At 44.9% G+C, this 25,568-nt stretch overlaps 1 protein-coding gene and 1 long non-coding RNA gene across 2 annotated transcripts; both read right to left on the bottom strand.

The window, feature by feature from the left end:
- Positions 1-3,304: 3,304 nt before the first annotated feature.
- On the bottom strand, positions 3,305-7,860 carry LOC134145251 (uncharacterized). The gene is made up of 2 exons (XR_009959569.1): positions 6,499-7,860; positions 3,305-4,359 (listed from the first exon to the last, which is right to left on the bottom strand). It is a non-coding gene; the product is annotated as an uncharacterized LOC134145251 (long non-coding RNA).
- Positions 7,861-10,722: 2,862 nt separating this feature from the next.
- On the bottom strand, positions 10,723-25,363 carry SLC6A14 (solute carrier family 6 member 14). The gene is made up of 14 exons (XM_062584443.1): positions 25,316-25,363; positions 24,455-24,623; positions 22,433-22,564; positions 20,170-20,331; positions 18,801-18,936; positions 17,939-18,071; positions 16,107-16,247; positions 14,737-14,965; positions 14,527-14,652; positions 14,313-14,431; positions 12,985-13,084; positions 12,630-12,739; positions 11,459-11,626; positions 10,723-10,872 (listed from the first exon to the last, which is right to left on the bottom strand). Exons 1-14 carry the CDS (start codon positions 25,361-25,363, stop codon positions 10,723-10,725), a joined length of 1,923 nt encoding a protein of 640 aa, XP_062440427.1.
- Between the last annotated feature and the right edge of the window lie 205 nt (positions 25,364-25,568).

Genomic DNA, 25,568 nt, shown 5'->3' with positions numbered 1-25,568 from the left:
CGGCCGCGCGCCGGTGGGCTGAAACGTGCGGGGACTGCCGGAGCCGGCTTCGCGCCGGGGCGGCGGGCGAAGCGCAGCGGCGATCCCAGGACCCGGGAAGCGCAGCGCGGCGTTCGGAGCGCCGTGAGGACGCGACAGCTTTTACAGCCAAGGAAATTAATATGTTGATAAGCTTTGCACTGGGCAAGAGCTGTCTGGAATAAAACAAAATTGGACTTTTTTATAGCAGAAGGGTGCAAAAGCCTAAAAGGTAAAAAAAACCTGTAGCCGCTGGAGTCCAGACAATTTACATTTTGACTCAGAATGGGAGAACTGTTTAACTGAAACCTTTTCCACACCTGCTTCCCCAGCTGAGCCTAGGAACACACTGACAAGGACAGACTCGTTGCTCGCTTGTCATTTAATGATTTTCTTCCTGGAGAAAAATTGCATTGTCTTCAAAAACAGACGCAACTAGGAATTCTTCAGTCCAATAGCCAATAGTTTGGGGGAAAAAAAGAAACCTAATTTAAAAAGATTGAACAATTTTGTGCAGAAACATCTTTTCCTCGCACTTGTTTTAACATAAGGATGACTTACAGTTTTTCTGCTCCTGCAGTGAAGACATGTTCTATTGATCAGGCCGATAAATCTGCCCAGACTGGTATGAGTTCCTGCACTATGAATTCAGATTTTGTTTTTTAATGACTGGCTGAATAAGTATGCAATCAATACAGGTGCAAACGTATCCTGGGTAATACCGGGGGGAGGCACCACCCCAGGGACACATTTGTCCCAGCGATGCATACCACAGTAGATCATAAAATGGCACAGTGTCTCCTCAAATTTACCAACTGTGTCTTGAGGACCCCTCCAAAGAGACCATAAAACTCTTCCAAATGCTCTTGTGTGAGACACAATCTACCTAAAGGATGAGATTTACTGTCCCAGCAGCTTTTATATGACCAAAGGGACCATTAGGGGAATGCATTTCCTAAAAGACACATAGTCCACCCAAGTGCAAGTGCTGAGAGAGCAGGAGAGTGATGATCATCTGTCACACACAGCTTTCTACTGTCATCCAGGGCCTTTGGTGCAACCATGTTGTCTCACTGCCTCCATAAAACCCCTGTCTACATCCACCTGTACTCTGCTGGGGAGCGGCTTGCGTATACCATTACAGGGCTTGAACTTGGGCTGGTGACTCCCTCTGCTGCATGTTTGCACAGTGCATTGCGTAAGGGAGTCCCAGGTATTACTGGAGCATAGCATAGTAGAGCATGGTAAAGAGAGAAGGAGTAGGAGGGAAATGAGAGATTGATCTTAAGGAGGTACATAATGATTATGGGCAAGCTAGGGGCTACAGAGGAAGAAATTATTCCAGAGCTCCTACATAACCAGGCTTTACTCCTCTGACGATAACACAAAGCTGTCCTGGGCTGCATGTGTCATGAAAATGAATATGTAAAACCGCTGATTTATGGAAAGAAGAATTTGTTCAATACTCCAGCTTATCATAGATATATGGCATTTTTCTGGTGTGCTGTCCCTGTTAGGAAGGTAGCTCTCCTCTGCTTAGACTTCAGTAAAACATCTCCCAAGGGCATGAATCCAACACTCAGAAAGGCAGAGATTCCTATAAAAATGTTAATCTGAAGAAGGTAGTAGGTAGAGGGGGGATGGCAGGGACCCATGCTTTCAGGAGGATTGCGGGGAGTCACAGATGAAGTTATTCAAGGGTCAGTTCTGGAGCAAGGCTTCTTTTATTTGACCTTGGCACTAGAGCGTGCTGGTGAGCTGCCTGTGGTCATTAAGGTAATGCAGAAGCTGAGAAGATCACATAGGAAAACTTCATGACCTCAAGTCTCGTGTTGTAGAAATGGGATGAAGAGTGCACAATGCAAGGTCATCCCTCCAGGGCTAAGGATGAAGATTTCTGGATGTATTAGTTTATCAGAGGATGACTCCGGGCGGCCAAGCGGATGCCATCATGGAAAACATAGGTGAAATTTTAAGATGCACCAGTGAAGTCATGCAGCAGAGAGAAAATGGTTTCAATATCCTTACATGAGATGTCTGGAATAGTCTGCCTGAGTTACTTGTACTCAAGAAAGGGAGGAACAAAGAAAGGGAATGATGAAAGAAGCAAAAGGAATGGGTCTTTTTTTGGCTAACAAAATGAATACGGAGAACATTCACTCTGGTTATCTCTTGAGGAAGGTCCACACCAGAGAAGAAGGACATTTACGTAGGCTGTATCTCAGTATTGATACCAGAACAACCAGATATAGGCTGCTCATGAAGGATGCCAAGGGCCACATCATTCATGGTGCCGGCCCAGGCATTCACAGTAGAGCCACAGGGGCTTCCTCCATGCCCCTGCCACCTAATGAAGTACGTTGTAACGCAAATAGCCAGGCCTGCACAGCTCACTGGGCTCCTGCAGCACTGCTGGGAAGTTTAACTTAGTTCATAACTGCACAGTCATTAGTGTTTACAAAACAAGTTTCCTGGGAAGTGAAATTACACACAGAGGAAACAATAAGCAGCAATGTAATTAGATGCAAGAGGGAGATCATTTCATTACCTGAACCAGGCCTCATTATTCACCATTTCTCTGGCAAGAGCTGATAAATGCAGACTAATGAATCTTGGACCTCAGGACCAATGGGAGGAGAGCTGGCTCTGCACTACTGCATGCTAAGCAGGGACCAGAGGATCCAACTTTCAGCCAAAAGTGCAAAAAGCAAAATATCAACTCATGCCACTGTAGCGCTGCAGTGAGAGAGGCGAGCGGCTTTGCCCACCGATTGCTTGGCAGTACAGAGTCGTGCCTGCTGCAGGAATGCCACGGCTCCCACCCGGCATGAGCGTGGTCTGCTGCCAGCAGCAGGGACATCGAGTCACACATCTGTCTCAAAGCTGAGGCTTTACCAGCAGACCAGAGGAATCAGTTAAGTTGTAAATCTCCCCGAAATAATAGGTGATTTGCCACGCAGTACTGCAAGACACTGGAGCCAGGTGCACGGGCGAGAGCTGGCTATTAAGGGAAATCCTTCCAGGACAACCAATCGCAGCTGGAGACCTCCCAGATGGTCCTCATAGCTAAATCCCCCCTGGTCACATTGCATGACATCGTGGGCTTGGTTATGGACCAAGGGAAACGTCAGTAGGGGAAAGATGCTATAGCATCAGCCTGGGAAAACACAGCAGCAGTCTATATAAGCAGGCAAATCACTTTAGCAGCACTTTGGTTTATAAACATAGGTCCCTGCTGGCTCCTATGGATGTTCATCCCATTAAAAAAATATGGAAACAGCAGAGGCACTGTTCACTGTACACATTTATTAAAAATCAAGCAATGCTGACAAAACCATTGGAAACGGAAAGCAAAGCTCTTTAACATAACTGAATTCCCAGAACTGCAAAGGCAACATCTGTTTTTCTGCACTTTCTGCATAGCCTGAGCAAAATGCCCCCCACATTACATCTGCAGCAACAGGACAGCACTTGGCAAGGCTCCCCTGGAAGGGGCTCGGACCCCAACAGCCAATGTAAGATGAAAACCATTTCAGGGAGGAACACGCCTGTCCTGACTTTACAGGGCAACGCTGCCCTCGTCTGTCTTCTAGTGACAGGCTTTACTGTCCTGCCTGGCATGCCGAAATCATTCTCCGTTTTCAGCATGAATAGGCGTATCTCTTGTTCTGCCCAACGCTGATGTCTGTGCTTGGACCTGCAGCTCTTATCTGCGCAGGGTCTGTTCAGCTCTGCTGCTGTTGGCAGGTGGAGATGGTGCAACTGTGTTGGTGCAATGGAGCTGAGGGGTAGAAATGTCTTGATTCTTTATATTAAATAAGTAGAAGACATCTTGGCCCAAAAGAAGGAAATGGCTTAATCCTATTGGGCCTCGCTTGTGCATTCATTTATAAAACTAAAAATAGCCAAAAGAATAAAATAAGCGCTGATGCCAGGTGAGTGGGAGTACTGAGAGGCCGCAGCGGGGTTCAGCAAGAGCAGAGGAAGCTCCTCATCCTAGTAAGGGCTGCTCCTGCAGTGATTTACACCATACTGTGCCGGACAGTTGTCTCCTCCTTTGCTTTCAAAGTGTCTGAATAAAATTCAGCAAAGTAAAACTCTAAGGGCTAAAATTCCTAGGAGTCATTCACCTGAGTTTAATTATTCTGATTATATAACAGGCGGGGAAATTCTGCCTTTCTTCATGCTGGTAGCATTTTTTTAACAAACACGTGTGGTTACAGGATACCTTATAGGCTTTTCTTTGCAGCTGCAAGGAGGGATGTATCTCTTCCAGGCCCCTCTGCTCAGCGCATGTCAAGATGCATCAAAGCCATGGATCCAGCCCCCTCTGCTCGGCGCCTGCCAGAGAGGGAAGGGATTACAGCTCCCGGCTCTCCACCGGGCCCGATCGCCTTCCCCACGCACAACCGTCTGCACAGAAAGTCGCTCTCACCATCCTGGCACCTTTTATTAGCTAGCAAACTTTAGCAGACATTTTTGCACAGGAGTAATTCCCTCCTCCTGAGCCCGCTCTGCCCTCCTGGTGCTTGCATGGCAAATTTTGCAAATTGTGCTTTTACAGCACAAAGCAGATCTGTTCTTCACGCCATGGGTAGCGTTCACTAGGGAATGAAAATTCTAGATTTCACCAGTTCTGTGCAACAGAACCCAAGGAAATGCAACTCTCAAAAGCTGAAACATGTCCGCATTAAAGTAGTTTCACTAAAAAAATGTATTTTAGCCCTAGCTACTTAGTGCCAGGATGTCATAATTGTATAAGGGAATTATTTTTTTATAAATACTAAATATAATTTCTCAGGCAGTAGCAGAGACATGAAAGGAAAGAGTTTCATATAAAATAATAGCAGGTATTAAACATGGCATAAAGCTTAGAAAATGGCCGTTTGTCATCATGAGAGAAAGTGTGCATTACAGACTGCTGTGCTGAACTCTCTCATGTCCCTGCTCCCAGACTGGAGCAGATGAGCACAGTGCATGGGAGCTACAGCTGCCTGTAGCTCAGTACCATGATGTCAGCTTTTGGAAGCATGGTTCAGTCAAACCCCAAAGTATGCTTCCACCCAGGTTTTCAAATTGTCTGGTCATTGGTATTCTTCCAAAGTAGTATACAGTTCCATAAATACGCAGAAACATCTGCATAACCCAGAAAAATATGTGATAAACCTCTGTGGGTTATGTTGTAACTGGATTGATCCTCCACTTACACCAGATTCAATCCCAGCAGCTAAATTCACCCCAATGGCCCCTGTCCAGAAAGGCTTACACCCAGCCTTGAAGCTCGCCCGGGGCTCTGGGAGACTAGAGCAGCTCCTCGGGTGCTCTGTTGCTGTGCCAGGGCTTGGCCCAATTATTTAGGCGACAACGGCAATTAGATGCACATCTCGAGAACCAGGCTTCCTTACTCTAGGCCTTGCACAAACTTAGTCCCAGGAGGAGGCATCTCTTGAATTCCTATTCTGGGGCACAAGGGAGGATGGTGGCTCTTGGCAAGCATGATGTACAATGCTGAAGCAATTCCAAATATTTGTGGGCTCCAACAGGATACGGTCAGTTCAGCGCTTCCTTTTCTGACCTTCATTCTTGTGGCCACCCTCGGTCAGGGCCCAGCTCACCAGCTGAGTGTGCGCCGGTCTGCAGAGGTCAAAGCCAAGTACGGGCAGCCCTGAATACCCTTTTTTCTTATCTGCATCCACTCCAGGCGGTGTTCAGCACTAGCTCTCTGCTTTCTTGCAAGCCGCATGCTTCATCTTTTAAAATGAATTATCTTTTTCTATCTTATCTTTAGCAATGCTAGTGGAGAATGATGACTCTTCCGAGAAAGGGGAGCTGACGTCAGTGTGAAACAGGCAGCAAGCACTGAGATTAAGGGTAAGCTCAGGCTGCCTGTAGCAAAGCTAGTTGGACTTCACTCTTTTTTTGGTTACAATACGAAATTTTGCACCAGTTGTTCTACTTTCCTGATTGCTCACAGAGAAATAATGAAACCTTGGAGCTGAAGAGGTTATACACCGCAGGGGGATGGACAGAGGAAACTGTGTTCGGGTGCTGTTGAACATGCCTCGTTTGTGCCTGGCAGAGCACGCACAGGGGATGCAAAATGCAGCAGGTTGCTCCTGGCACCACTCTGCATTTTCTTGCAACTAACTTTGTAAATACAATTCACAGATTTCAAGTTCTGCTCTCTAGATCAGCTGTATGAGATCACACTAAAGGCGCAGACCAGTGTCTCGTCCCTGACCCCAGCCAGGCAAGGATGCCTAGGACAGAGCACAAGCAGCATTGCAGCCCCACTTTCCCTGCGCCCCCCAGCTCCCAGGATCTCTGGGACCCCTGAACCAGAGGTAGGATCTTGGTGTTTATCAAGGCTTTCTTCTTCATGTTTTTTTCTGAAAGAATTTGAAGCTATGTAACCTTTGGGCATCCCACACCTTGCAGCGAGGTGTTTCACAGCCAGACAGAGCATCGCACCAAATATACCTTTTTCTTCACTTTAAAAAGTAAGACACACCAGGCAACCATTCCCTAGTCCTCCACTCTTCTTGTGATTTTGGAGCTGTCTCTTGTGCCTGGCATCCAGCCCTTATTTCTGCTGTGGGAAGTCCCAGCAGTGGAGCAGAAGCCCTTCCAGCTCGCCAGCTGCCCTCTGGCCGCTATCCGTTGCTCTCCAGCCCTGCTCCAGCGGTTTGGACCAGGCGAGCAGCAGCGTGTCATGATTAGGACGTACAACTCACCGCCGCACTAACCCTGTGCTTCGCAGACGCCTGGCGTGGACGGAGCGGAGCGAGCCCGGGGACAGCCGCGGCTCCGCGCTGCGATTCCTTCGGTGGCAGATCCGGTTTAACAGGCTGCTCCGTCTCCGCAGCGTCGCCGTCTCACACCGCCTCCTCCCTGCTCCAGCAGAGGTTTTTGCCCCTGATTCATCTGATTCCTGCACCTCTACCTTATTTGGGATTTACTGAGCGATGCAGTGACAAAAACTACCAGCAACATTCGGTTGTTGCTGTGGGTTTTTTTGACAAGTCGTTTCACAGAGGCGGTTTAGAGCAGGGTGGCAGAGCAGAGGGGACGGGGAGCACTGGAGCCAGTGGCCGGCCTCCCATCTCGTTCATGCTCTGGGCCGGGGCAGTGGTTTGGTTCCATGTTTCAGTCGGATACCCAGGTCGGCTGTGTTATTTAGACAAGAATTGACCATAAAATCAATGGGAACATTCACATGGGAATCGTCAGGTCAATATAATATCTTCTTCTTTCCTTGTTCCCTTCATCGAGTGCCATTTATCAACAACACACAAATTTCTGCTCATTTTTACTCTTCCCTGAGTCATCTGGCCAAAAGGCAGATCTGCACAGAGGATCTGCAGCTCCCCCAGGCTCGCGGGAGACCAAGATTAGACTTTGGCTCCTGGCAACCCTTTAAGGCTGGGCTGAATGTTGATTTTTGAGAAAGAACTGCCTAATGCAATCAGAGTGAAATGTTTTTTTCTCTTTGAAGGGTTGCTTCAGTATTCTCCCTCTTTGCATCATAGTTAGAGCGAAACTGGAAAAGATTTGTTTCATCCTTCAAATGGTTTCAAAGCAATGATGATTTCCTCATTCCAAAGCAAGTAGAAAAGTCAGAATGTCAACTGCCTTCTTACCTGCTTCCCAAAGCAGCTGGGATTGAGCAAAGCATTTTTTTTAATTTCAAAAGAGGTGTTTACTAAAGTTCAGTTCTTTTCTTTTTCAGTCCTTTACAGTCTGTATTTACCATTTTTTTTAAAAGAAAGGAGCATTCAGCCAAAAAAGCAAAATCACTTTGAAAAACATTGAAATTAGTTTCTTCCGACGACGTAAAATCTTTCTCCCTCTGTAATTTCCTTGGGGCCAGCAGACATCAGCTTAGTTCGTGACCAGTTCTGGTCAACCGGATGAGGCTCAGCTCCTGGGACTGGGAGGCAGCAGGGGACAAGCCCTGGCAGAAAGCCAAGTTGCGGGGGTGGAAAGGGATCCTGGGGAAAGCCGGTCAGACAAGATAACCTTTTTGCCAGCTCCAGCTTGCAGAGCGGTTTTAACCGCGGGGCTGCATCGTTGCCTCAACGCTCGGCTCCGAGCCGCGCGGGCGTTGCACGAGCGCACCGGCTATCTGCTTCAAACATCTGGAACACGAGAAAAATAACAATAATAAAAAAAACAACTTTCCAATCTGGCAGGTCCGATCTGAGGCTCAGGCGTCGGTCGGCAGCCAAGGATCGGGCAGGAGCAAGTGCCAACCGGCTCAGGCTTCAGGCTGCCGCTTTGCAGCGCGCTGCCCGGAGCGCGGAGGGCCGGTCGCCCGCCGGCCTTCGCCCCGGCGCCGGCAGCGGGGCCGGGGCAGCCGCGAGCCGGCGCTGCTCTCTGCTGGCCGGCGCGGCTCCCCGCAGCCCCGGCCTGGAAACGCGCTGCTGCAGAGAGGTGCCGTGGGAGAAGCGAATTTATTTTTGCTTTTTTTTATTTGACTTCGAAGAGTTCCAAGAGTTTTCCTTTCAGTTTGACGTGACTGAAGCAGAACTGTTTTCTTTTAATCTTTTTCCCTCAAAGAAGAGAAAAATAAACGGAGGAAAAAAAGAAAATCATTCAGGCCACCTGCCCAGCCGTGGACATCGTCCCTTACAGTGAAGGCTCAGGGAGACGCTGATTTTTCCACATCCCCGAAAAGCAGTGGCACACTTGGCTCCCGGGTGGGTGACGAAGATGCCCAGCTCTGCAGGGTCCAGCCTTCCTCCAGGAGCAGCGCTGACTTCTAAAGATGCCTAAAGGCTCCTCAGAAGCTCCCTAGCCAGGAGAGTCACCTCGCCCAAGGAGCACACCACTGCGAAGGGGTGACAGACCTGGCCCTAGAGCAGCTGAGGACAGGAGAGGCATCCTCTTAACCAGTTCCTATCACAACTTCTAATCATGCATTCACAGGCAGTTTTCATGTATTTTCTAAGCCAGGGCAAGATCAGGGCTATTACGTTAGGTCCTAATTCTTCAAGAAAATGCTTGCTGGATGCAAACCTTTCCAGTTAGCTTCCCAAAGCCCTGGTGAAAGGTGCACTGGTACCTCCCAACTGTACCACAGCTTCACACAAATTCTCCAAAACCATTACAAACAGAAAATTACATTTTATTTGCTATAAAGTGTTGATTTGTCACAAAAAATGCCAGTATAAAACATATACCAAGGTATGCAGCTTGAGCAACAAGTCCCTATCCACATTCCTTCATGCCCAGAAACAAAGCCCTGGGAAGAAGCTGTGGACAGAAATCCTGCCACATCATTCCCAAGGAACCATTTTCACAGTGAGAGAGACATTCCTCAGCACACAAAACATATGGATTCAGTCAGATGGTTTTTTTTTTCTCCTGTTTATCAGCAATGCTCTTGTATTATGAATGAAGCCAAGTTCTCTTAACCTAACCCTCTACTTTGTATATGGAAGTCAAATTTCAGATGTTGCCAAATGCATTACAAACTGCATTTTCCTTAACGCCCCAAATCCTGGAGTTGGGTTATAATGTAAAGCTCTGCTCTCTTTTCCTCAAGAAAAGCTGAGAAGTATTGAATCTTAAAGACACGAAAGCAAAAATCAAGTAGATCTGAACATTTCCAGTCTTTTCAAAAATCTCATTATTTTGGATGCCCCAGCCTCATAATTCTGGAGTACTTGGACTAGTTGTATTAGGGCGAACCTCTGCTTCTTTCGGTTGTACCACATGACTGATGCCCTGTTTGAATCTTTAAAAGTCACTTCGGTCTTCTCCATTTGCTAGGAAAAACCCCAGCCAGAGTGAAAGATGATACAGAGAACAAACTGATAGGTAAAGCCTTGATGAATATAGAGAGAGCAGATGCAGCAGAAATCAAAGGTTGCTATTTCATTCAGCAGAGCCTGAGCTAGTGACAGAGTACGGGGACATATGGGTTTTGAATTATAGACACACGAATGCTCAGCATAGGGCATGACAAAAAGAAAAATGAGGACCCTTTGGGGACTCCTGGAAGAACAGTGATAAATATAAGGAAGTCTGCTTTTCACCATGTTATAGCCTTATTTCACGGCAAGGCAATTTTTTTTTGCCACTTAATATTTGTATATACATGGACAAAACACACACACTTTAGTCAACATTAAATCCTGAGCAGCCTCACAGCAGGCTTAGACAGAAGAAAAAAAAAATCATAGTCCCTGGGCTACAGGGCCAGACAGCAGCACCCCCACTGACCCCTCTGCTGCCTGCACAACCCTGGGCAGCACAGAGCACAGCAGAACCCGGTAACTGCCCCCCAGGCTGTAGTATTTAGGTGCACGCAAGCACAGCACCATTTGGCTCAAACTTCACATAGCTGGAGAACACTAGAATGTTTCTTTTATTTTCTTCCATGCCAGCATCTGCAGTCCAGCTGGATACTGGTTGGACTGGGTTGAGAATGCCCAGTCCATCAGCCTGGGGAGAGTGGAATCCATTTTCTTGCCCTCTTAACCTAAATATCTGGGGAGACCTCAGTGTCTAATTTATGATTTGTTGCTCCCCAGACATACAGCACTAAAAATAATACGGCTTGCTTTCTTCTGCAGGATAGGTTTGAGGGCTGAGGGTTGATTGGGGATTTTGTTTGTTTTTCGATTTTGCATTGTCACCTTCTAATAGTCCAAAAAAATTACATTTATGTTAAAAAGGTTTCTCATCCAAACAGGCATCTCATTCTCGTTTGTACACGAAGCCAGACACAGTAGGGATCTCATGTTCTTTTTCCGTTTTGGGATCTACAATGTGGCTGTATCTTTCTCCTCGATGACATTCCAAGTAGGGACCCCAGTTTGCAGCTGGTCTGCAGCAGCTTGTAACACGCTGGAAAGCGAGGATAAAAGCAGCATTTAATGTCTTGTCTTAGCCCTGAACACTTTTCCATTAAGGTGTGACACCTGTTATGGGCTGCAACTCAACAAATAGCAAACAAACTACTTTTTTGTTCATTTTTAAACGTTTCAAAAGTCCTTGGTTTTAGAGGACTCTAGGCACAGAGATCAAAGTAAGGAGAGCTGTGACCAACAGGACTCTTGGGCAAAGCCTGGCAAGAAAGATACACCTTGGATCTTGGACTTGCTGATTTCAGCGAGGAAAGGGAGGCAAAACTGAGAAAATGATTTAAGTTCTGTGGAGAATTCAAAGCAGCTGGAATAGTAACAGAAACCAGGAAAATCACTACTGAATGTGTGGGTGTACTCCCTGGGAATCAGACTTTATCTTCGTATCAGAACACAGCAGGGCAAATTTGCCTCTGGTGCAACTACCAGAGATGTGTTCTGGTCTAAAACTCCAGTTAACGAAGATTCCCAGGTATGGAACATGCTCTTGAGAAGAGAGCACAAGCTTTCTTGATCATGCCGAGGAGAGCAAGATTTGAGTCTATGACAGCCGCTTTTTGTGCCCTCACCTGACACAGGTTTCCTTCAGCTCTAACTATCTTTACGATAGCGACAATGGGAATCCAGATGACACAGAAGATAATCATACACCAGCCAACAGCAGTTCCCCATGTTGGATACAGGATGGAGCCATAAGTGGGAGTCGAAAATGTGACCAGAGACCAGACCAAAATTGCCTATTTAAAAGAGAAAAAAAAAAGAAAGAAAAAAAAGGAGAGACACAGAGAGAGGGGGAAAAAATTAAGGGGAAAAAAGGCTGAGTTCTAGGTGACCTGAACTTGCATTGAACACTGTTTCCAACTTATTTACTATAGGACTGGCTGCAAAGTCTGCACAGCTCCCTCTTGCTTTCCAAATAGATTTGTTACGCAGGAGTTTTGTATTCAAACCATGGCCTAGCAGTAGGACTGAAGGACAGAACTGAAAGACAACACTGCTATGCAGCCCACCACTTTAATTACACCTTAATGTTTAAACAGAAATAGTCTTCTGGATTCTATTCAGTTCTTGTCTTGGAGAGTACATGCTTTGCTGAATAGGATTAGTACCTTTCTCCTTTTGTTTTAGTCCTATATTTATAGGAGAAGTGTTGACAAACATTCTTGCAGATGTAAGGTATTTATAAGAAGTATTTCCTAAATTACACTCTGGAGAGATTAAAGATAGCGTTGTAGCTAGAACTTGCCACTGCTCCTAGGCTTGGGGCATTTTGCTTGTGTCTTTTTTTCCCCTCCTAGAAACTGGGAGGAACATGACAGGACAAAGAAGGAGCTCAGTGAGACAGAACTGCTGGACATCCAAGCAGCAAACTCATGCCAAGGATCCATCCAGAAAATGGGACTTCTCTCCAATGGGAAAGTCTAGGTTTTCAACATGTTTTTTTTTTTTCAATCTGAAATGAAGAGATGCCAGCTGCTAGTCCGACTGCTGCACATTACTCCACGGACTGTAGGCCCAGCTCGTTAGTAACTGCTCTGAAGGCCTGACCTCCCCTGGAGAAGGCCCAAGGCAGAGCAGCACATATTGGAAAGAGAGAGCCTGCAGATTGCTCCATTGGCTCAGCCACATCTCGTCTTTACATGCGAGGCCTGGAAATTCAGCCCTAAATCTTTACGTGGAAGCCTGTTCATTATCAAGTAAGTTGTGTGATGCTAATGCAATTCAGCCATTTACACTCACAGTTAAGAGCACAGGAGTAATAAAAAACCAGCACATCCTCCACCACAACCAGAAGAAACAGTTCTTCTTGCCAATCATCATTTCGATGTCTTCAATGAATCTGTTTCCTCCTGTTGAAAGGCAGACAGTCATACAATATACTGTAAAATAGGCATCTATCACGCCAGTGCAGCTACTGTAAAGCAGGGGAAGGAAAGGGACAGAATGGTCAAGGTCAACTTCCCCAGTTCTGCAATAACTGGCTTTATGGTTAAGATGTTATACGCATTTTATTGCCGAAATTAGTGTTTAATATACAATATGCCTGGAACTGTCTGTATTGTCAGGTCAGGGTTTTTCAGTTTACATAATTTACCATAAATGTAGACGATGCCTATTATTTCCAGGACAGCTGCAATAAGGATTCCCCATCCAGCACAGAAATGATCTATTAAGTTAACCCAGTAAATTCCTGCCTGTAGAACAGAGAACAAATAGGTAAAGAGATAACCAGTCCTAGTAACTTCTTATGCAAATAGATTAAGCTGTGTTTAAGCCAATTTAAATAATTATCAGTAAGTTTTTAAACTTCCTGACTGCCTGGGTGAAGTACAGATTGGTGAACATTATTTCGTTCAAATATCTCTATGTAAAGTTGAAGAACGCATCTGATGAAATACTGCAGCTCTGTAGATTAACTAGATATATGTACATGCAAAATATATATAAACAGCTGATAGCAAGAGTCAGATCTGTAACTTACAGTATTAAAGCATCAGCTTTAATAAGGATCTACAGAAAAAGCTGTACCGGTAATTAGCTCTAGTAGGCTGTTACTCTCTCAAGTTTCCTGTGTAGGTTAAACACTGCTTTAAATACCAGTCTGCGATAACAAAAATACAGAACAAGCTTTGTACCATCTCACACTCTTATGAACTAAGTCCTTTGCAAGTTTTCTTGTCAGCATATTTTACTTCTTATGTGCTTTGCTTAACTATACAACCACCTATTCACCAGGGCTATCTTCTTTACATGCTCAGTGTAATTACACATATAAATCTGCATTCCTAGATATAGCCGTTAGGATGAATCTTCACACTCTTAAAAGCAATTGCCTCTAGAAAGTGTACATGCTGTACTAAAAATTCCTAATATAGATCTATTTCAGAAGGAGTAGCCAAACTATCTACAGATGTTTTTGATCTAATGGCTCTTTATGACTTAAATAGGCTATTTCTTGGAAGTGGCGCTCTTTGGTAAGTGGTTCTGAACACAAGATTCTATCAACATCTAGTAACAGCTCCAAGAGCGTTGCAGACACTCTCTTTCTCTCTCTCTCTCATATATATATATATATATATATATAAATATTTATATATAGAGAGAGATATGCTTGATATTACCCATATAGTCTCCCGAACTGAGCGGCAAAGCCATGTTGATGGTATGTTTATAGGCCTTCCATTTATAAATATTGTGCTAAGACATATTTTTAAGTAAATTTAATATGTTAAATATATTAAAACAAATTACGGTGGTAATTTCTTATTTGCACGTCCAGATGTATTGATAGAATTCAAGATTCTCTCAAATACATGCAGGAAAGTTCATGTCACACCAGGAAAGGATATTTTAACCTGAGCAAACTAACTTATCATTTGAAGCACAATTAAACTTGTTGCCAAGAATAGTTTAATGTCGTACCTGAGTGACACAGATAAGACCAAGAAAGAAGAGCAATATGCACACACCCAGGGTTACAGGGATTCTCAACTTTTTCATTACTTTAGGGTATATATCTTGTATGGTGGTTGTAAGTGTTTCTGCAAGAGAACAAGTGTGCGTTTTGAACAGAGGCAGAACTAAGAAATGTAACTTGCAATTGAAAAGCAACGGGTTACTTAAAGCCCCCACTCACCTATGGTGGCAAACTGTGAGTCAAGGCCCAAGAGCAGAAGCATAAAGAAAAATAAAAAGGACCAAAGAGGAGCAACTGGTAACTTGGAGAGAGCCTCTGGGTAGGCAACAAATGCCAGATCAAACCCTGCAAAGCAGCAGAACGAAAGAGGTTATTGTCAGGCTTTAGTCAAAATAAGTCCAGGTACTGACGGTGTAACGATCAGCCTACCTGAGTCTACAACTTCTGAGACGGGTCTCTCCGACACAAACGCCATATGTCCCAAGATAGAGAATATTGCAAACCCAGCAAATACGCTGGTGAGGCAGTTCGTTACACAGACTATAATAGCATCCGAGTAGCAGTTGTTGTGGAATTTATTGTACGAGGACAAAGCGACAAGTCCACCCCACGCCACTGACAAGGAGTAGAATATCTGGGTGGCTGCATCTTTCCAAACCTACCAGTGATTAGAACAAGGAAGATATGTTATTAATTAAAGGAAAAATCATAAATATTCAAGTCCCTCTATGGAAGCTGCAGGGCTTCTCTAGATTTAGCCTTTACATCAAATTTTATTTCATGAGAGTTTTAGAGTCAGTAAGAAATACCATGCTGGTGACCCTCCTGTCCCTAACACAAAGACTACCTTCTGTGATCTAAGGAAGGTCATAGAAACATCCTGTGTCTGTTGCCAAATATCTAAGCTTTATTGAGATAACCTTGAAAGAAAGATTTTATTCATTCACATATGTGGGTTGTCAAGATACGAATCTTGTCACAGAGCCAAATGTATAAGGAAAACCAGCATAGAGTTGCAGAAACAAGAACTTGTGTGCGGTCTCCCACTCGTATTCCCCACACCATGACCCTGAAGACCCAGACACTTCGGTGAGACTCAGATTAACTCTGCCCCTATAACATCCCTTCAATTAATGGCAAATCCTCACATAAACCAGATCAGATGCATTGAATCTTTGCTTTTCATCAGACAGAACTGATGTTGGCATAAACCTAAACAAAAACGCAGGCTAGGCTCCTTCTTCCCTTGCACAAAGCGCCGAAGTGCCCTTCCCTGTCTGCCTTCCTTTCTGAGCTGATTTACTGGGCAAGACATGGCCTGACTTTATCAGAAGATTGACAGGACCTCTGAGTCTGAAAATCCCTTGAAGCTATTAGTTACCCAACCAGGTGGACCTGATATGCAAGCAATGCTTTATCTCGCAGCAAGAACTTTCTCAGCAGGCCTGGTTATGTGTTTATCACTGGATGAAACTCTAACAAGTGTCCAGAGAGTTGTTCTGGAGGCAATGCCATGGAAACTATCACTACCTGATGGTAAAATTTTCTAGATTAAGATTAGCTAGATGAGGGCTTGGACTTTTTAGAGCTGGGAGTTGCTAGAAAACCCAGCTGTGGATGCATATCCCACGGCAACAAACAGAGGCATCCGACAGGGTTTAAAAAAAAAAAAAAAAAGGCAGAAAGCAGCTGCTCCTCTTTAAGATAGGGAGGTATATAGGTATATGGTGGCTTTTGCAGACAGCAAGCCAGTATAACCACAGAATTTCATCACCCTTCTGGAGCTGACAGCACCTCACCTCTGCTTCCATCAACTTGGTAATGTTGGACTGTTTCCCAATATAATATTCAATGCCATCCAGAGCACCTTCCAGGGTGGCACCTCGCACCAGCAAGATGAGCAGGATGATATACGGGAAGAGCGCTGTGAAGTAGACAACCTGTAGAAAGAAGAGCAGGGACACACATGAGAACTGAGGGAACACACATCCTCTCAGGCCTGAGAGATGACCAGGATTTAGACTGAAAGCTGCTGGATTCAAGTGAAAAATATGGCTGATCAAGGAAGTGAGACTGGAGGTAAATATGTATGTCAAGTACTAATCATGTGGATTAGCCAGTTCTGGAACTGCATTCCATCAGAAGCAGAGGGCCCAAGCCACCTAACCACTTTCAAGGTAGTGCTCCATTTCTGAATGTGCCTTCTGACATGATTTACTGTCACAGCAATGAATGGACTCGGCTATCTCAGAGGTCTCTTGCTAGACAGTTTCTGGCAAATGAGAGCTTAAAGCCAAAGTCAGGTGATTAGGATGGAGTTATCTCCTGATGCAACTGCATAAAGCCATGCTGGAAGTTTTCTTCTCTAGGAAAAACGACTTTAAACTCAGACACACATTGTTTTGCTGTTTTTTGTCTATATAACTTCTAGTACAGTATGATCCAGGCCAGAAACAGAGCTCTGTAGCGCTATTATTACGCAGGATGTGATCAAAAATATTCTTTGTGGATTCTCAGTTTCAGTGTTACACAGACAGATAATTGAGCCAGTATTGCTGGTCACAACCAAGCCTTACCCAAGTCTTACCTTGCTTCTGGAAGAGTTCTGCCTTCATGCCAGAAAAGGAGTGACAACAGGAAGAGCCATTTCCCAGGAACTCAAAGAATGTGAGGGTAAGAGGAACCATGCGGCAGAACAGCTGTGACTAGGAAAGCACAGATACTCCACCCTGAAGTGCTGAGATGAAGAGCAAAAAGCTCCAAAGAGAAAGGAGAAGAGGAGAAATATTAGACCGAGAAAAGGAAGAAGGGCAGAGAGGAATCATGGAAAGGCACAGTGAGAGAAAGGACAGGAAAAAAAGCAGGCTAAATGAGAAGGAAAGGGCAGAAAGGGTGAGGGAAGGCAATAGAGAGCAAAGCAGTAAGATATGGAGCTACAACACAGACTTAAGAGAGCAACTAAACCAGGAAAAGAGCATCAGGCAGGAAAGAATGAAATTCGGCCTGCCCAGTGGCTGGAGAGGAGCCGACCTAAACCCAGGGCAGTTCCAGGCAGCCATGCTCAAGCAACTGGAAATAAGAGCTCAGCAGAGCCAGAGTCTGAAAACAAGCACCCACAGACCTGGTCCCTATGAGCAGCCTGAAATCTCAGGTATAAACAGGATGTTACAGCCCAGCAGGAACCTGCACATGCACCTCTTTTTGCAGGGCTTGACCTGTGTTTTCCAAACACCTCAAACAGTCTGTAGGTGCCAGTAATTAATGGGTGTTCCCAGGGTGTGCGCGTGCAGTCACAGGCATGTGCCCTTCACAGTAGGCCAGGTGACTGCCAGAACCGAGCCTAAATCTCTCGCATGACAGCAAAATCCCCAAATGCATGGCAGCCCTGTTCAAATGAAGAGACCAGTGCATTAACTATCTGCTATGTAATCAGCACACTTGCTTCATAACTGTTACATAAAACATGAGTAAAGAGCAATAATAAAGGCTAATACTACGTTCAGCAGAGGGTAGCAGGTTAGGACCGCATGCTGCCATGCGCTAACTTCCCTTAATTACAGCTAACATTAGAAGTGTTGCTGGGCAGCATCAGGCCAGGCCATAAGTCTCTCCTAAGCTCTTCCTGACTTACCTTTCCAGAAGATTTTATTCCTTTAAATAATGCAGCTCCAACAATCATCCAGGACAGGAGGAGGCAGAGCGCCAGGTACCACACAACGTGGCCAGTCTCATCCAGCCCACTTGAGCGCTGAAGAGCCACTTTACTGGAAGCACAGAACAGTGCAATGAGAAGAGAGCAACAGCAACATACACTCCTTCTCTTTAGCCACTTTTAGAAGGCGAGAGCACAGGTTTCTGCAGATATTTTGCGGTCTTTCATGAGTGCACAGTTAGAATTGAGCCACTGGAGTTGAAAATACTTTATCCCATGTTTTGCTCCTTTTAAAGTCCATCAGCTCTCCATTCGCCATGCTTCTCCCATCATGCCTACTTAAGTTCTTCCAAGTTAACCTTGAAATTCTCATGGTAGGAGAAGAGCCAGCGAGGAGGAGGAGGAAGGTCAGCTCCCGGGAACTCAGCGAACATGAGGCAAATATAAATCAGGTGGCTAAAGAGATTGCATTTCAGAAAAGGCCAGGATTCAGAATAGGTTGAATGTATTTTACACAGTAACTTGTGAAACAATATGTATCATATACAGAGATGCTAAGTAGTCCCTAGCAGGACTCCAGAGAAGAGGGCTTCTTTAGCTGGACTATTTTCTAGTTTGCTGTATGTTGACTCATTTGCTCCCCTGTGATTTAAGCTTTATTTTTTTTAAGGGCTCAGATTTACCAGTTAAATTAAGTTCCTTCTGTACAGATTTGCATACCCATGCCCCTAGAACCAGACTGTTCCTGGAAGGTAAGATAAGACAAAAATGGAGGATTCATTCAAAAACCACAACGCAAAACAAACACACTTTAGCAATTTAAGTATTTATGTGCACTTACTTCCAGTATTGCTCACTGGGAAATTGCACTGGTTTATAGTTAATGGTGTCATTGATGCATGTGAGATTGTTGCTTTTGATGTAAGAGTAGTTTGCATGAATGATTTCACCATTTAAGGTTGCATTGCAGTCACTTACTGAAAGAAAGAGGCAGCGGATTGTTAACATGCAGTGATTAAAAACAAACAAACAAACAAACAAACAACCCAACAATCCTACTTTAGCACACAGTCTTTAAACAGTTATAGCTTTAGTTTTTTGCCACTAAAGTAACAATATTTAGAAACGAACCTGAACTACCACTTGCAGCTGTGACTGTGTTACTTTGTCAGTAAATTCAAACATCAGGAATCCGGTGTGCTCAGCACCACCTTTTACTTACTGCAAAGATAAAGAATACTTGCAAAAAGCAGATGTGACTACAATTAAGATATTAGCCTTTTTTTGCTAGAACATACAATAAATATGATCTGTTCTCAAAGTTAGAGCACTGTATCAGCATTTACTGAGAAAGTCTAGTGAAAGTCTATTTTGGTACAACCGCTTCGGTTCAGTCTTGCATTCCTCCAGAACCTGTGAATTTTAGGCTGAAATAATTTTGTTCAGCCCATAAAAACATAGCAGCTTTTTGTTAAATACAGCATCAACTTCCTGTTACGCACATCTTAGCTTTAGATATGAAAATGTCTTTTCAGAAAGTTACAGTTCTATTAACACTTCAAGTAATGTAATCCATTATCTTGTCCCTGTAATTTCAACAGTCTCAACAGAGGTTGTACAGCAACACGCTTCCAGCTGGGCTAGTTACCTCACCAACTTCACCTTTTTCCTTATATTAATCTGATATGGACACTGGTGAAATAACAAGCATTTGGCAGCACGTGTACTGCCAAACATCAAGAACATTAGCACAGAGATAAGTTCTGAAGAGTTAATAAAGCATAATAGCAATGCCCCACTGGGGCTCAGGATTACCATAGCCAGTGGGGACAGGTAAAAAAATAAAATAAAATAGGTAATGGAAGAACACCAGAGGAAAGCCTCTTATTTTAAGTAAGGAAGGTATTTGCAATGCCTTGAAGCCTGATTAAAGGGTAAGGCATTATTTCTGGGGATTGTATGCAGTACGAGAAACCTTAGATTTTAAAGAAGAAAGAGTGACCAACAGGGAGGACTTGCTCCAGCTCTTTTATAGATTTCATGAGGACCTGGAATCAGTGAAAAGGAAACAGGCAAGACCTGATCCCACAAAAAATGGATTTTTTTGCACCATTGGTAGCCATCTGGCTCCTGTAAATTTTCCCAGAAAATGGCACAAAAAGTAATTATTCAAAACAGGAATATTAGAGCCTACTTGGTAAGTACAGTACCTATTTTTGTTTTGCTGCAGAACTCATCTGCCCAGGAAAAGCAGTCTGACCAAGGTAGCACTTTTTGAAATGAGGCAAATAAGTAGTAGAGTGCATAAGCAATAATAACGTTGTAATAGATCGACACAAACGTTGAGATGATGACCATAGTGACGCCCACTCCTAGGAAAGAGGGGGGGGGAAAAAAGCAATGTCTTAACTGCACCAAACACAGATTGAAAAAAAAATGAATGGCCTTCAACGTACTCATTGTCCTTCAAGTGCCGGCAGATTTCCCTGAAATTACTTCATTACCTTGCAGACTGAAAGTTCTCACAAGTACAAAGAGACACTTCCCTAGGTAGAGACATCACACAGTAACTTTTTCCTACAGTACGCAAAAAGCAGAGTCTGTTGCAATCTATTGGTTCATTGACCCCCAGGCTGCAAATCATTTGCACAGACTATGAGCAGCAAAGGCTGAAGAGAGAAGACAGGGGCCAGGCAAAGCCAGTGTGTGAGAACAAGGCAGAACAAGTTTTTGCACAGTCAAAACATGTAAAGCTAACTTGCGAGACCCCCTTCCAGAGGCTGCCGTGTAGGCTTAGGACAAGATGTGAAAGAAATTCCTAATACCTGAATATCATTCCATAGCTGCTTTATTCTGTTGCATCCTGCCCTGCTGGGGTCAGAGAGTGCAAGAAACAAGTACAGAGAAGAAATTCAATTTAGTATATTGCCTTTTAAAAGATTACTTGGGGAGATTTTTTTTTTCTGATTTGTTGGTTGTTTTTTTTTTTTTTTTTTTTTTTTAATTGTGAGCAGCAACCAAAACGTGGGAAGGCTAAAGCCATAAAATGCAGGATATGATCCAAAACGACCATCTCAGATGTCAGGGTTTTTTTTGTTTTTGTTTGTTCTTTCCCCCCCCCCTCCCCCGAACACAATGTTTGAATTGGGCTCATAAAAGAAATGGGGCTGGTTCTGAAGTCCCCCTAAAGGGTAGGTTCAATATTATGTTCTCCAACATTTCAGCAGGAAGTTTTGATCACTTAGCAGAAGGGAAAAATGCACAGAACTAGAGCTAACCCAGCCAGTGTAAGGAACTCTGTGTAATGGCTACTTGTGGCAATAAATTAGAAGCAACAGAGTAGTATTTCTGTGCCAGTAATACTCCTGTCTTTCTTTGTTACAATGAACTTTGTTCCACGTGTTTGGGGGACATCTGCCAACCATGACCTATCGTTTCAGAGAGCGTATTTAAGGTTGTATCTGCACAGAGACATAAAGACTTTATTGTGTCTATAAACTTTTTCATTTAACTTAAATTCCCTGTTCTTGTTTTGAAAGGTTGGTTGTGCTGCAAGCAGAAGATTAGAGAGGAAAAAAAAAGGAGAAAAAAGTATAGATGTTCAGTCAATCAGTAGGACGGCAATCTCTTTTGTTCCCATAGAAGTTGGCAAGTAAAATTCCTATTGTATCAGAAACATAACTTCCTTGTTCCTGCATTAATTCCCCTGATAGATAAAGAGGACAAACAGGACCAATTACATAGTCCTTTACACCCTTCTATACACAGCCTGGAGGGATATAGGCAAATAAAGCATGAGATTACTCATTTCCAAACACATAAGTCTCCCCATCAGATCCAAACAGCTAAGCAAACTACCACTATAGAGTGTAATTATTTCTATCACAACAGGCACCTCACCTTACCAGGCCAGAATCTAACCTGTCTTATCACATCAGCAGAGGGATCTCAGCACAAGGACCTGGCTCATACATGCCACATGCCAGCACCAACAGCAGCAGCCAAATGCAGAATTAGCACCTCCAACGTGTAACTGCCTTGCAAGGTGCTCAGGACATAAAGCGCACAGAAATGGCAATAAAGTTGTTATTTGCAACTTGTTTTAAGCAGCACCAGGTTTTCACCTGGGCTTTCCCCTGCAAAGCGAGCAATGCTATTTCCTCCAGTCCGCACATCTGCGGTTAGTGTGACATGCTGCATGACACCAGGAGAATCATTGATAAGGCCTACGAAGCTGTTAGTTCCGGGAGAAAATCATTCATCCACATCGATTTATTAACTGTGAGGGGAGGGGGGGGGAAAAGATCTATTTTGGGACATAGTACTACTGACCTTGACACACTGGCAATATTCTTCACACAGAAAACTGCCTCCCAGATGTAATAATTTTGTGGGGAAATCACTAATCCACATCTGTTTATTAATATAACAATAATTAAAAAAAAATCTATACAGAAACACAGTTATACCAACCTTGAAACAATGGTAATATTCTCCATACCGAAATTGGCCCTAGACTGGCAAACTGCCCGAGGGAACATTCCATGAAAAATAAAGGCAAGCCAGCTAACGCCAACATCACTGTATACGGGATTAAAAAGGCACCTGAGGGGGGAAAAGAAGTCATAATAAAAAAAAGCGAGCCTTTCAGCATTCACCACAACTGTAATGCATTTTATACCTTTTTTTGCCAATATCCTATTGTGCTTCTTCCTTTTGTACACAACATAAAGATTTGTTCTTAAGTCTTGTTTTCTGTGAGACTAAATAGTACCAGCGCAAAGAAATGGAGATTACCAGGAGAACTGGTACTGTACATGGAACAATTTCTCATAGAATTAAAAAGATGTCATAAAAAATATCCAACACATACTGTGCTCATAGAAAAAGGAGCACTGCTCAGCTGTCGGTCCTCTTGGCTCTGTCTGCAGTCTACTTCGCCTTATGGCTTTGACTTTGCAGCTGCACTAGCAGAATAGCTGCTGTACGTCAAAGCAAGAAAGTTATTTTGTATGGTTGGCGGTCTCCTGTGACAAGTCGAATCTCTTGTGCAAGTCCATTTTAAAGTGCCCATCAATGAGAACCATGTTCTGCAAAAAGGAGCAGCACTTCTTTTGTATTTGCTTTGGTTTTTGTTTTGGGTATGCGAACGATAGGGAAGGTGAGTGCACAGGCTTCCTAAGCACCACTGCATATCCAACCTGATATCTGCACATGTAACTAAACAGAAAACTATCCTGGTTACCAGCAGCCTACTTAAAAATAATGAAGTACCCAGATCTGCAAAGGACTGCAAATACCTGCTATATTTTAAAGTAGTAAATAGTTGCATTGAATTAACTGAATTACTCCTGTGTTTTGAACAAGTCTAACACTTGCTCAGTCATGTACAAGTGGCACAGAAAACAGTAGGAAAAAAAAAAACAGGGCAAGTGAATTTTTAAAACCACTAAATATTCTGCTACAGTAGATTAAAAAAAAATAGTAGATGGGATAACATCATGACTTATTAGCATTCATTTTGTCTTCAGTTTAGTTTTCTTCAACCACCATGAGCAACAAAATCAAGCCAAATTCATTCCAGTAAAACCTCTGTACCAAGAATGCCATCTGGTGTTCCCCCAGATATTGACCCTGGTGCATTTACGGCCCAGAAACTGGCTTAAAATGACTGTTAGGTAGAGCGCCTAAGCACACACAAGTAAGTCCTCTGCAGTTACTTGGCATTTACGCTCTTTAATTACCAGCGGTTGCCTGGCGGGTAGGTAAAGCTCTGGATTAGCAGCCGAGGAGGAATCCAGAGCCTCCTTTCAGCTTTGCCACTAGTTCATTGTGTAAGCAGGTAGAGGCTCTCTCTACCTCATACTTCCCAAGCATCTGATGGAGATAATTATTGAGCATGGATAATTATTCCGGCTTAGCTTGTTTGCCTGGCAAAATAAAGGTTGAGAGGGGATTCAAGTGCTCGCTATAAACACATCAGGGAGGTAAACACTGAGGAGGAAGAACAGCCATCTAGGTTAACAGAGGATATTGGCACATTGACAAAAAGGTGCAAGTCAGTCATGAATAAATTTAGTCTGGAAACCAAAATGTTTCTATCCATCCAGGGTGGTTTTGGAAAAGCTCAGTTTCCTGGCGACAAGGACCAGGACAGGTTTGGTTTACAGCTTGAATGGCAGCTGTGATCTTTGGAGTCTCAGTAGCTCCAAGTCCAGCCAATTTTCCTGCTCTCAGAGGAGTTCTGGAATTCTCAGATGGAAGTTTGTGGTGAAAAAAAAAAACAAATATTATTCGCCCCCTCAATTTGATATGCAGAGAGACTGGAGATGCTTCCTCCTCCTCTGCCCACTCCTACCAATGGGCACTATCCCAAGTCCCAGGGTGATGTTTACATCCAGTTCACAACAAAACATGCCCAGCCTCAGAGGATGGCCCTCATCTTTCAGAGACAGCAAGATGTGCCCACCCGTCACCGCCATTCAACATAAGTACCTCCGCCGTTCTGGTAGGTGAGGTAGGGAAACCTCCAGACGTTGCCCAGGCCCACGGCATAGCCCACCATGGAGAGCAGGTAGTCAGTTTTGTTTGCCCAGTTGCCACGCTCCTGGTTCTCATCGCTGCTGCTGGCATGGGCATCTTTTTCCGTTGACAAACTGAAGTCCTTGGAAGAGAAGAAGAGGGAAGACTCAGGAGAACTCCAGAGGCAAACGGGCTGATCACAGACACCTTTTTCCAGCCAGAGCAGAGCCCAGGGATTGCCAGGCAAGGCAGCAAGATGAGGTGGGCATAGACAAGTAGATTGCCGGTCCAGCTGGTCCCTTGCAGAGCAGCATGGACCTGCCAGAGAGAGGGTCCCCTCAGAGAACCCAAAGCATCCTCAGGGCCAGCCTTGTCCCACAATCCTGCTCCCACCCAAGTCCCCTGGGCTGCCAGTTCCTGGGAGCAGCTTATCTAGGGCTTCCCTCCCATCTTGCCCCTCCACATGCCCAGATGCCCCTGTAGCTGCCCAGGTGCTCACTTCAGCACATACCTGTGTGTCCACCTTAAAACCACCTGTCTGAATCTTTCCATACTTGCATGGGTGCCAACCCAAGCTCAGCCCCCTGTCCCTACCTGTCTCAGTGCCCCATACCAGCCCAGGTGCCTGTCCTGTTCCCAGCCCCCCTCACCTGTCCATGTGCCCCACGCACATGCCCAGGGGCTCACAGCAGCTCAGCCCCCTAATCAGTCATCCCCAGACCTGTTCAAGTGCCCTGCACCAGCCTGGGTGCCTGTCTCGACTCCGCCTGCCCGGACGGCCCCCGATCAGTGTCACATGCCCGGGTGCCCCGACGCGGCCCCCGCCCGACCCACCTTCTTCTTCCCGCAGGAGAGGAAGCCCGGCAGGTTGAGCATCCCCATCGCCGCCGCGCCGCTCCGCTCTGCCGCGCCACCCACCGCCCGGCCCTTTATCGGAGCCGCCGCCCGCCCCCCGCCGGCCACCGCGGCCTCGGGGCTGCCCCGCGGCCGGGCGGAGCCGCCGGGCTGCGGCACCTCCCGCCCCCGCGGCCCCGCGCCGGGCGCCCCCGGCCGCTCCTCCCTGCCCCTTGCCCACTTCCCCTCGCTA

Source organism: Rhea pennata, chromosome 11 (assembly GCF_028389875.1).
Source record: "Rhea pennata isolate bPtePen1 chromosome 11, bPtePen1.pri, whole genome shotgun sequence".
Lineage (NCBI taxonomy): Eukaryota > Metazoa > Chordata > Aves > Rheiformes > Rheidae > Rhea > Rhea pennata.
Note: the sequence above shows the minus strand (reverse complement) of the source record. Positions and strands in the feature narration are given on the sequence as shown.

What these genes read in the sequence shown, in the direction of transcription:
- SLC6A14 (XM_062584443.1), bottom strand. Translation starts at nt 25,363, where the DNA reads ATGGGGATGCTCAACCTGCCGGGCTTCCTCTCCTGCGGGAAGAAGAAG. An exon ending in GAATAAAATCTTCTGGAAAG is followed by an intron (nt 16,248 to 17,938) that starts GTAAGTCAGGAA and finishes TTCTTTCTACAG; the next exon opens with GTTGTCTACTTCACAGCGCT. An exon ending in GTCTTATCTGTGTCACTCAG is followed by an intron (nt 13,085 to 14,312) that starts GTACGACATTAA and finishes TCTGTTCTACAG; the next exon opens with GCAGGAATTTACTGGGTTAA.